Source organism: Channa argus, chromosome 2 (assembly GCF_033026475.1).
Source record: "Channa argus isolate prfri chromosome 2, Channa argus male v1.0, whole genome shotgun sequence".
Classification (NCBI taxonomy): Eukaryota; Metazoa; Chordata; class Actinopteri; order Anabantiformes; family Channidae; genus Channa; species Channa argus.
In genome coordinates, this window is record NC_090198.1 from 29,892,287 (window position 1) to 29,905,228 (window position 12,942).

At 43.1% G+C, this 12,942-nt stretch overlaps 1 protein-coding gene across 4 annotated transcripts in view; it reads right to left on the reverse strand.

Annotated features, from left to right (window-relative positions):
• Nucleotides 1–12,942, reverse strand: part of LOC137107037 (SH3 and multiple ankyrin repeat domains protein 2-like) — a 170,982-nt gene that overhangs the window by 16,170 nt on the left and 141,870 nt on the right. For all 4 annotated transcript variants that reach the window (XR_010912068.1, XM_067491247.1, XM_067491244.1 and 1 more), the window contains 2 exons: nt 1,548–1,683; nt 284–364 (listed from right to left, as the gene is read on the reverse strand). Coding sequence is in view for 3 of the 4 variants with exons in the window: in XM_067491247.1 (XP_067347348.1) it covers nt 284–364; nt 1,548–1,683 (217 nt within the window). In the remaining variant the exon portion in view is untranslated. The remainder of the gene's footprint in view (nt 1–283; nt 365–1,547; nt 1,684–12,942) is intronic.

A 12,942-nucleotide genomic window follows, 5' to 3' on the forward strand; every position in this document is an offset into this window, starting at 1 on the left:
AAGCTCTTTTCTTCATTAATTAGGAGTCAGACTAAGAAAAAATGCTCAAATGAGGGGATTTTTAATTGCATTAGCCTGAGCGCAAGCTTCATTCAGCAGCTGTGAGCCCATGGATGTTGCAGGCGGGTGAAATGGATGCAGCATGGACTGCTTACCTTTATCCACTACAAAGGGATTCACCAATCAGAAAGAGGGACACACACACACAAATAGAGAAAGGTGCAGTTAGACAATGGCCTTCTTAATCCACCCTGAGCAAAGAAGCAAACGTGGACGCTCTTACCGAGTTCCTCGAGTTCAGAGGTCATCGACTTGGAGCGCATAGACAGGGCTGTGGTGGGGGCTCTCTTTGGCGGTGGAGGAGCTGAGGGACACACAAAAACAGTCCAGACACTAAAGTGCAGGAATGTCTCCTTGTTTTTATTCAGACATGTAAAGTTGAATTTTAAAATGCACTATTTCTTTTTTTTTTTTTAAATCACAATTTCAGCAGCAAGTACCTAGTAAAACCTGGTGTGATGAAGGAAAAATGGAGGCGTAAGTTTAAATAGCTAGTTAAGGGAGAGCATTAATGAGCGTGAGAAGAATGAGCATTAATCTAATGAAAGGTTGAGTTGCTAAGCAACGAGTGGCGTCCGGTGGTCCCATCACCACAAAGTACAGGATCTCAAGCAAAAACTCTTCAGCTCAGTGATCCTACGACGGTGGAATGGGGCAACTAAACTCTGCACACTCAGCAGCCTCATTCACAAAATACAAAACATAACCCAGATGGAAAACGCCACCTTTTCCATCTCCTATCTTGCAGCTGCAGCTCATGAAGCACAAACGCTTCCTATAGCACTCGACATTAACGTTGACTCAGATTTCTTGCTTGCTTTGTACCTCACCTGTAAGTCACTTGAATAAAAGCATCGGCCAAAGGATGCAATGTAAATGCTCCCGTGCTTGTTTTAATTCATTCCGTGCTTTTGTTGCTACAGCTTTATTTGTACGGCCCAGTATGTTTGACTGACTTCTACTTCTGCCACTTTGACACCGTTTCAGCCTGTAATCATCACTTGTGCAAACATTACGTAGACTTAATGGCCAGTGACCATTTGAACGCTGGAGCCGTAATGTGGTTCTGTTCTAATAATCCAGCATCTAACATGCTGTAACTGTGCCCCCACAAAACCTGTTAGCAGCTGACTTCATACAACCAGCAGTTCTGTAGGAAATCTGTGAATTTCTGGTGATGGGTTATTTCTGTTTGCATTGTGAACATGGGAGTACGTGAGGTTTCTCACTGCCTCTGAGCAGTGTTATTATATAACACATCACCAGCTTCACTGCAGCCTTTGGTCCAACCGTTAGCGGATCTATAGAGCAGAATGATTCTCACACCATTTTACTACATACACACATTACAGCTGTGTCCTGCTGCCTCACACCTGAGGCTCATTAGAAAAACTAAAACCTGTTTAGCCACGATCCGTAGGATTCACAACAAGGACCCCGATTCAGACACATGATGTGTCCGCTCTGTCGTGTACAGTGTGTCGTACCTTTTTTGCGTGCCGTGTCTTCAGGGTCCAGATTCCGGCTCACCGTCACCACCTTGATCAGGAGCCGGTTGCCCCCCTGGCGGATCATGTTGACCACCTGCCTGTGGCCCACCTTCACCACATTCTCCTGGTTTACCTGCCACAAGCACACAACAGCACAGTCACTAATCCATTGCCTTGTGTGGGTGAATAATTTGTCATCCTCTTTTGCTCTTTCGTGTGTTATGAAGCAGCAATTGCATTCACATCATCTATTTCTGATGATTTTTTACATATTAAACAGCATAACAACTACTTGTTGAAAAAAAAAAAGGTCATATCTTTTAATATTGTTTCAAAAGCATAATCACAATCCTCTCTAAATAAAAACATCCTTAAATTAACTTGAGCAATGCTCGGGGTTTACACCTTTGTAAAAAGAGCACAAAACAGCAGCTAAGCACAATGTGAAGCACAGTGTTACTTTAGCCTCGTGGTGCTACTTCCTGTTTCGATGCCACAAATTGATATCGTCTGTCCCATTGTGCAACCTACGGTGTCAATACCCAAAAGTACTTTCTTCCAAAGGATGGGAAAGTCTTGTCTTGCTGACCCATCCATCCACCTCAACCTTCTCTCTACCCAGATGTTCTGCATTAATGTACCACTGCTGTGGGAATTAAATATTCCTGCAAACAATAGACAGTCACATAAGACAAAACTGTAAGTATTTAAAGGAAATGAGAAAGGCTTGTTGTCCCACTGTGGCCTGGTCTGGCCCGGCACGGCTGGTCCACTCAGCCAAACCAGCCAACTAAAAACACCTGAGGGGTCTGCAGGGCCTTTGTAGTCACGGACAGTCAGATCTTCAAATTAAAACCATCTTAAGTCAGAGTTTGCTTGTTGTATTCTAACTGTCAAAACTGTCCAGTCAACATTAAGAGTTGTTACTCTATCAGTGTAAATCATTTAGTTGACTTCTCAAACTGTGATGATTCAATGTTTTCAGTGTTTTCAAATATAGTAAAATGAACCTTTTTGTTTCTTGTAATGTTGGTGGAATAAAACAAGCATTTTGTTTGAGAAGCTGTTTGTGTTTTATAAAGGAAACAATTGATCCATCAATCAAGAAAAAACCTGCACATGAACTGATAATGATCGAAAGAAACTGTTAAACTACATTCACTTAGTCCTTTTTGCAGACACTTTTCTTTAAGGGAGGAGCCGGGGATCAAACCGCTGACCCTGCAGTTAGAGAACAGTCTCTTGAGACAACTCCTGAACCACAGGTGCTAACAGCTACAGTTTGGGACAAGATTGGACTGAGTTTGTCCTGCAAGTAATCACATTATAAAACTGAACACAGATGCACATGCAAATATGTTGGTGTGTGTGTGTGTGTGTGGCTAAAAATGCTGGAAATTCAGCGACACTCCAAACTAAAGGCAGTGTGTGTGTTTCTGCAGGGAACTAATATATATATGTGTATGTGTGTGTGTGTGTCTATATATAGACACACACACACACACACACACACACACACTTGCACGCCCACACGCTACATCAAATTCTTGGCTTACACTCTTTCAAACACGTGTGTGTCCACATAGATATTGCTAAATCTCATTACTGCTGGTCTAATTTAATAGGAGCTCTGCTGGCCTGCTCCCCTCACCCCCCTTTTCTTCTTCCAAACAAAAAGTGTTGAAGGGGTCAGATGAAGGGATGAGAGAGGGAGACTGGCCTGGAGCCACAGAGAGGGAATGATGGATGTGAAGAGGGAGCAGAAACAAAAGTGATGGATGAGGAGGACGATGGAGTGACAGCGTTGCATTGAAGGGATGGAGACAGACAGAGAGACACAGAGAGAGACTGAGTTTATTTTCTCTCTCCTGGGATTCAGTCTAACAAACGCTGCTCGTGCATCACCAGTGAGGACATTTGGTAATTAGAGAGAAATGCTCCAACAGCTGTTTTGCCTTGACCTTGTGTTCCCTTCATTGTGCTCCATCACACACTATGGTTCACTGATACACACACACACACACACACACACACACTTACATATAGGAGAAGTCTTACGTAATCCTCTGTCTTTCCACCCTATTATGCAACTAGAAGAAGGGAGACACACACACACAAATAAATGTTTCCTTCTGTCTGTTTGGACTGAATTCCGAGGCCTCGCAAGGATGACGGACATCATCTTCGTGAGTGGAATCATATCTCAGTGATTTCTTTCTAAAAATGTCTGTGCTCACTGAGCATACTGCACAAAATGAGACGGAAACGACTGTTTAAATTTGCCAAAACATTTTTAAAGAAACCTGCTTTTACATTTAGAACCTTCACCAGTCTTTCAGAATAATGAATGATTATTAATTATTTAGGAAAAGCTGCAATATCAAATCAGAAAAAAAAAGCTAAATAAATTAAATATCAAATTAAAAAGTGCAACAATGTCAACATAAAGATTTCAGCTACGAGCAAAAGCACTCAAATGTACTGGATGCACTTGATTCAGTCATAATTACTGGCTTATCACATTTTTACTGCCAAGACACGACGTTAAAAGGTTTGATTTTTCCTGTGTATGTTTATGCAAACTAACAATGGACACAGCAATAAAACAACACAAGTTGTGCAAATACAGTTATTATGAGCACTACTATTAATATAATAGAAGGAAAGAAATCAGCCTAATAGAGCTCGGCTCTGTATCTCTGACTCGTCAGACTGTGGCATTGTGGTGAAAAAAATCAATGCGCCAGCTATCAATTACATGCAGGCGATTAGTGATATTGATTAGTTTCCACAGTGACTGAGTGGGGTGTGGAGCTACAGCAGACTGACACACATATGATTACACACGTGTGTGATTTATTGAATGAGAGAGTGAGACTGTGTAGTGTAGTGTAGTGTAGTGTGTGTCTGTGTCTGGCTGACTTGAGCAGAAAAAGGTAAGATGAAGCCTGAAGGCCATAAACTCCCAGAACGGTCCCGAACAACAAGTACAAGAAAGACAAACGGCAGCGAAGCAGCAGCTTTATAGCTGAACATTAACAGTTTAATCAATAGTGCACACACACACACAGAAATCAGGCCTCCAGTACAGTTTGCATGTTGAAGGCGGCCTTCTGTCAGATCAAGCAGAAGGGCCTATTCAAAAGCCATCATCATTATCACAGCCATTACAGTATTTCCACAACATTAAGCATCATCCGGCCCATTTAGCCGAACACGAGCAGCCCTGAGTCAATCCAATCTCAACTGATGCAAATACTCCTACATCGGTTGCTGACAGCTGCTAATCTGGTTACTCAATTATAATCCGACCTGTGCAGACGCTCGCTGGGAGGTCGCGCCGTTAATCCAGCCCCGTCGGAGCAGCCAGACAGTAACAGGTGAGGTCGGCTGATCCAGACCTGTATTCACATGTAACCTGAACTAAACACAGAAGTGACTTTTAAAGTTCCTCAAAATGAGTAATAACCATGACCTCAGGACTGTGGTAGTAGTAGTAGTAGTAGTAGTAACTCTTTTGTTCAGGTTTTATGATAATCAACCAGGAAGGAACATTGAGGTTGGGAATGAATTTAAAAACTTTAAGCCAACATGAGCATAAAATGTGGGTCCTCTCAGGAATTTGCCTTGTGTGCAAATTAAACCCACGCTCTGTACGGACCCTGAACGCCTCACAGGTACTATGCTAAGACCTTGCTAATGCTACGTGATTTAGCTTTCTTAAGGTAAAACTCACTCATGGACAAAAGTAAATGACTCATGACAACAAAACAAAGGTGTCAGGGAGCCGCCGCTGGAGCTGGAGCTTAGGGAACAAGTTTCCTTTTATTTTTAATGAATTCTAAAAAATAAAGTAACTTTTGCACTGTTACTGCAAACACTGACACATGCACTTGTAATAGAAAAGTTGCTAGAAAAATCACCTGTTTTGGGCAACAACAAAACAAAAAGGCTGTGAACTGGTGGAGGGACTGAGAGACGCATAAGATGAACTCTTTTTTTTGGCCACCCTATTTAAAATGAGCGAGGGGCCAAAACATTAGAACCAACGCTTAATATAATGGACTCCCACCCCCCACCACCCACCATCACCTCAATAATAAGCACATAGTAGAATTATCACCTTTCTGACAGTTTCAACATAAAAACGGAGAAATTATAACCTTGTAAAAGAAAAATAATGAAAGAGCCAGTGTATTGCATTGGATTAATTGTTCAGGTGTTCACAGTAAAGTGGCCAGTGTATATCGTGGTTCTAGGTTATGTCTTTGGAGCACGATCTTCCCTTTTCCTCTGTTCTGGCTAAATTCTTGTTCAGTGTGTGTGTTCTGTCCCTGTGAGGATCTCTGAGCATGGAACTATAAAATATCTATAATGACAATCCACATTTTGCAGTGTTTCACATTTTTCTGTATCAGCAGTTTGGTTTTTTTTTCATTTCACCTGGTGTTAGTCAGCGTTTCTGAACAGATGTATTCTTTTATTGGTTGTTTTGACCTTGCTTCATTAGGAATGACTTTTACTTCAGTTTACGGTCACAACCTTAACTGTGTATCAGTGTCCACACTTTGGTCTGGACACAGGGGAGCGAACAATGTTATTTGAGGGGAAATAACAAAGAGTTACTTTCTAATGACATTTACTTTGTCTTAACCCGTTAACTTGTAGAAGCAGCTGATTTATTCTTTTAAAATTTGTGTTCTGGGCCGCACACTAAACATTCGTGCAGATATCAGTCACTTTAAGAAATAAGGATTTTCAGGGCAGGAAATGAGGCAGAGGTGGAACCATCGTGATCACATGTACCTTCAAACTTAGTAGATGAACGTTAGTAGATGAAAGCAACATAAAGAAAAACTGGTGAAAATGTTTCGTACCTGCCCCATGACACCTGGAGGATTAAGGAACTCAACAGCCACAACAGAAAGGTTGAGAAGAGGAGGTAGTTTTATTTGCAGCTTAATTGTTATGTAAAAATGAAATGTCTGTGGCAAAAATACATTTACTGCATACAGGGAGCTACAGCTGTAAATACTGTCACAATGAAGTGTGTAGTGTCCACAGTGTGTTGGTTTGAAAGATATGTTTTATTATGAACCAATCGTGTTTGTCTCTCTGATGCAGATTCTGATGCTGACACTAGAGTATCTGCCGATTCCAGTCACCGTGATTTGGTGCTTGTGTGACTTTCCAGTGTAAAGTTACAGTTATTTCGGTGCCATTTTAAAAATTAACATAACCAACAGCATATGTGCTGAATTTGCTTTTGACCGTGTGACCTGGTCAAATCTACGTCCAGCTGAGCAGATTATCGAAGCAGTTTGAATCTTAAAGAATAACAATGTCTGCAGCCTGGAGTAGTTTATTCGTCCTTGCTGTAGAACCTCCGTTGGCCAAAATTGATTAAAAGTACATCAGGCGGAGACACCGCTCCACTGCAGGGATGTGTTTGCTTATTGATAAATGTGTAGTGGAGAAGTTTTAAGGAATGTTTCTTAAAATTTCAGAATCATGGCTTTTAATAGTTTTTACACAACAACAGTTTTTAGCTGCATATCAAACGGCTCGTGCCCCCGTTGATTCCCACGTCCTGCTCCTCAGACACACTTAAACAGTACGTACTATAACACATTACTGCAAATGCACAGACTGAGTGAGAAACTGGCCGAGGCTGAATCTGTGGGCTTAGAGCTGGAGTTCAGGTCACTGAAGCGAAAGTCACGAGACAGTGTCGTCAACCAGCGACCAAACAGAAATAGAGAAGCCTCTCACGCTGCACAGGAGGACACTAATGGATAGTTCACGCCGTTAACTACCGCTCTGCTCTGCTGCCACTGATCCAAACAGTCAACGAAGCAGGGACAGGCACGAAGCCACGTCTGCGTCACGCCCTGAGCTCACACCCACTCGACCTGACACACCAGCCCTCAGTCTGCGGGTCGTTTCTTTGGCCTTATGATATACAATTGTAAGTAAAAAGGATCAGGTCACCCAAATGCCAAATAGGACAAAGTATCTAACTGTGGTGACGGGTTTGGTTTAACTTGAAAACCAGTTCGTCTTCTGTGGATTGTCGTGTCTTTCAACAGGAACATGTTGTTATCTGATAGTAATTCATTTCCTAATGATATGAGGGACACAAATAAAAGTCCATTTACCCACCTGGAACTGGATTGTCAGGATTTGGAATTGGTTTCCATACCTGTGGTTCCTGGTCAGAATATCTGAATTTGTTCAGTATTGTCACTGTTTGACCTCCTATTAGAACTTTTTTATCTCCTCACTGACAAATGGGGATATTGTGGCTCAGTTGGTAGAGTGGCCCCCCACTGACCAAATGGTCGTAGGTTCGTGCCCCGCCCTGCCCAACCACATGTCGAAGCGTCCATGGGCAAGACAGTGAACCCCCAACAGCCTGTCCCCAACACAATAAGCAATAGGGGAGGGTTGTGTCAGGAAGGTCAGTTTGTGCAGTGTGAAAAACCTTTTTAAATACGAAATTGAAAAATAAATAAATAAATCAACTACACAAATAAGTTTACACTCAAACAATCAATTGCACTAAGGTTCACTGTTATTACAAACAACATTGCAGGTCTGAGTAGCTCTGGTTTACAGGGAAACATTAATCCCAAGTGCTGAGAGTGAGACGTTCTGTTGGATGCTAAATGTAATTCATCAACATGATGTCAGCTCACAGTGAGTTCATAGGAACTATTAAACCAAAACTATCATATAAATGCTCGGTTACAGAGTGAGGGGGAGAAACCTTTAAAGAAGCAGGAACTAGCTTCACATTTTCTACACAACTGCTGTAGATCATATGTTCAGGGTCCATGACACACTGGGACTGATTACAGGTCACTTCCTGTTGGTACACTCCAGACCTATGAACCAGCATTCACACCTGTGGTTGTCCACCTCCTCAAACATGTCGGACGTTGTGCTCATTGACAAAATAAGATATGTGTTTAAGGATTAAAGTCAAAGAAATAACCAGCTGTACAAGCTGCTGAGAGTCAACTTCCTGCAACAACAGCTCTTAAATTCCACAACAGCATTTGCTTCTTTCTATGCTGAGAGAGGGATTATGTTAGTGCTCCAACAACTTCTGAGGCTGAAAATGGCCTCAGTGGCTCTACTGCAGTAGGAATCATCCATTACCACTGATTATTGCACAGTAAAGGAAAAAAAAAGCTAAATGTCTCCACCACCAAACAACATTTTGTGAACAGGTCAGTCAGATGACCGAAACACATCTATTGGTTCTTATTATTTCCTATGGATGTTTTTGGGGATTTGAACGATTCATTGTGTTCTTCCACATGAGTGCATTCAGGAAAATTGCTCGAAGGCAGCACAAACAAACACGGAGGAGAGTGAATGTGGCACAAAACGTGGAAACTCCAAACCAGCCAACAGAAAACAAGGAGCTCGTTCCTAAAACGGGCGACTTCTGCACATGGACGTGGTTTGTGTAGGACACGTCTGACACTGCAAATGCTGCTGCAGAAAGGTCCCCGCAGCCTGCCAACCTCTAAACACCCAAAAAAGATGTCAAACTGCATGAAGAAAGTCTATGTGTGACAGCAGGTTCTGTCACATGCAGGATTTTCATAAGTGATCTCCATAGAAGGAAAAGACCAACATATATTAATATTCCATCCCTTCTGTAAGCTCTTCTCCTGTGTGGGGTCGCAGGGGGACTGGAGCCCTACCCAGCTGTCACACAGCGAGCGGGACGGTCCACCCTGGACAGGCCTCCAGTCTGTCTCAGGACCAACACCTAAAGACAATTTAGAGTCACCAATTAAGCCAACATGCAGGTCTTTGGACTGTGGGAAGAGGCCGGAGGAAACACAGGCAAGAACACGAAAGCTCCACACAGAGAGGCCACAGTCGGTCAGGGACGCTGTGAGACAACAGCGCCAACAACTCCAGTGCTGACACATGGAAAATGAAAACAAACTTTTCCATCTGGTTATTTTGTTGAACTATTAGGATCAATATTGTTATCATGGACATGGACTTGTATCGTTATGTGATATTTCTGTTGCATCACACAAGACTGGATAAAAGTGTGAGGCCCTGAAAATGAATGTGAGGCTAGAACAGCTGATGGGTCTTTAAGGTTGTACAGGCTGCCTTGGCGTGACAATGCGGTCACCGCCACGCCCTCCGCCCTTCCTCGCCGGCATCGTCCTTTCTGTCTGACCTCATGTCCTTCACTCTAGTAAAATACGCTTCAGCCTCTCTGTCTCCTGAGCCTCTGCTAAGCTTCACTCCTAAAAGCTGCATTATCACTGTCTGCACAGTCGGGCACAACGTGTTCCCGGTTGCTAAGCGACAGTTGCTGTGTGATACCACTGGAGGTGGGAGTGGTGCTGAGAGGGCTAACAGTGGATCATACCATCCATCATTAAATGGGGACTTAATCTGATACTTAGCGTGTTTGTTTGTTAATGGACAGCTTTGCCAACCAGTGCCTGGTCCTCGCCCGTCTCCCAGTGTCTCCCAGTGCAGCCATCTTACAAGCTTTTACCTTCATGCCATAATCTAACAGTGGGCTGTGTTGTGTTTGCTGTAAAAATAAAAAGCAGCTCCCTGGGCACCGTGGGCTCAGGCATGCTGCTCTTTGTGCACTATACCCATACATAAATTATTTATAGGAAATGACGCTTCATCTGTTATTTTAGGACTATCATGTGATTTCAGTGCGTATGTGTGTTGACTTGTGGGGATTGTGTGCACACAACTGCATGTCTGAGAGCCTCCTGACTTTCCCTGAGAGGAGCTATTGATGAGTGTTTATGTGCTGAAATGGGTAGCGAGCAAATAGCTGAGGGGAGCAGATGATGATCGAGAGCCTTCTTCATTCTTCTCACATTTGACGCCCGAGGCTGAAGCAGCAGCAGCAGCAGCAGCAAGTGCAGCAGCAGCACTGCCTTTCTGGGATTCCCACAACAAGAATCAATATTTGAGCTTGATCAGGTGCAGACAAGAAAACCCACGACAAAAGTCAGCCTGGCACAAACCCGACAGGTGAGACATGAGACAAAACTAACCATTAATAAATGGGTCTCGTGTGGGAAGCAGCAAAAAACCAACACTTTCACATTCTGTTCAATAAATTCACATTTAAATAGTGGAATAGAAACATGGCGTTTGCATAATATCTCTTTTTTTTGCCAATGCGAACAGCACAACAAGACAACTTCTCACCTTTTCAAGCTGATGCACTTAATGTGAGGAAAGAGATCCAGGGGGGATGCAGCACTGTAACCATCTGTTTGGAGACATCTTTTCATCCACCTGGTGAATATAAATCTAAGGCTGTGTTTTTTGTGTGGCTGTTACGTGAGACTCCAGCGTGAACTGGCCACGGCCTGGAAGTGGCCGCATGCCCACAAGAACAATAACTTGAAGCAACATGCAGAAAGTCGTTTATACGAAGTAAACATGGACGCAGCTGAAGTGAGCTTTTACAATTTCACTTTCAAGTTCTCGCCGGACTGCAGTAAACCTTCTCAAGGAACTGATCTTTGTGAGGTCAACAGGGTTTCAGACAAAGATGAGGTTTCCCCACAGATCACAGAGCGAAGAACGAAAGTTATATTTCATTATTGTTCCTGAAGAAAATCATGAACTCTGTTATCCTGCAGGGGGTTGCTGGTCATCAGTTGTTGTTATCAAAGCTCCTGCCAACGCAGAATAGTGACATCAGACTGAGGTCACATTGAAAAACGCCAAATCTGATTCAGGACCATATATGATCCAGGTCTTCTTCTTCTTCATCTTCTCCTTTTGGCTGTTCCCTTTCAGAGGTCGCCACAGCGAATTCCTGATCCTGTCCATCCTCGTCCCTCCCAAAGAGAACCTCAACATCTTAAGCTCTGCCTCCTGTCTTTTCTTCAGTGCCACTGTCTCTAAGCCGAACAACATCTCTGGTCTCACCCCCGTCTCAACACCTTTGGGTCACCTCTACCTTAACCTTACACTGTATCTCCCTGTCCTCCTGTCTACTCTCTTCAGTCCTCTCAGTGTCCCACTTCTTTTTAGCTAACCTCTTTCTCTGTATACACTCCTGAACTTTCTTGTTCCACCACCAAGTCTCCTTGTCCACTTTCCTCTTTCCAGATGACACACCGAGTCCCCTCCTACCTGTCTCCCTGATCACATTAGCTGTAGTGGTACAGTCATCTGGAAGCACCTCCTGACCGCCCAGAGTCTCTCTCAGCTCCTCCCTGAAAACTACACGACATTCTTCCTTTTTCAACTTCCACCACTTCGTCCTCTGCTCTGCATTAGTCCTCTTCATCTTCCTCACCACCAGCATCATTTTACACACCACCATCCTGTGTTGTCAGGCTACACTCTCCTGTCGCAAGAGAAAAAGAAATCTGATATCGGGATAAAAGACGTATTTGGCCTACTTTTGCCTGCAGTCTGTATGCGGTTTGTGTTTTAGCTCCTCAATGCTCCACTCAACTCACCAGCTAGCTGTGAAGCTGAGGGTCATAAAATGAAACACTGAAAGATGCTAAATGCTCAACAGACCTTAGAGAAAGTGCAGATTCAGGTGCTAGAGCCGTTGTGTGTGGGGGCACAGTAAAGACAGCCATTCAGTTCATGATCCACAGAAGAACATTCATTTGTGCATCTTAAAACATGAACAAACATACAGTCGCTAAAATCAAGCAGCTGTTCCAAGCAGCCAATATTCAGATTGCATATCGCCTGGGGTCTGTTTCTGGAACTAAAGCCTGTGGAAGGACGCCTGGTTTTGCCCTGCAGATGAGCAAATGTTAACACTGTAAATAGCTGGATGATGAACTTAAAGATGATATAATCACATAGATTATATCCTACATTAAATCACTCTGAGCAGCTCTGCTTTACAGGAAAACGAGATAATCCGAGGGCTTAAGTCAGATTGGGACTGTAGACATTTCCCACCACGTCGGGCTCTTCACAAGCAGGTGGACTTGTTTCAGAGTTAGACATAAGCTCTGTGGTGAATTCTTTACGAACTACATGTCAACACAGACACATACTAAACACCCATGTACTGACAACTGTAAAAACTTACATTATTGTATTTTAACTACACACTCAAAGACACACAGGCCATCTGTCTGCACCGGGTTCACTATTCTCTCTATTCACGTCTCTCTTTGTGGTTTTAAGCCGACTTTATCACTGCTGCAGCATTCGATACCATCTCTTGTGGATTTTCCTTGAAACTGTAAGCAAAAAATACAAAAGCTTCTTTAAATACATTGTCTGGCCTCTTATAACATGTCCACTTTGTCTCGCTGATGTAGACAGAGTTAATCCACACACACACACACACACACACCTTTTCAGGAAATATCAGACTCTAAGCATGAAG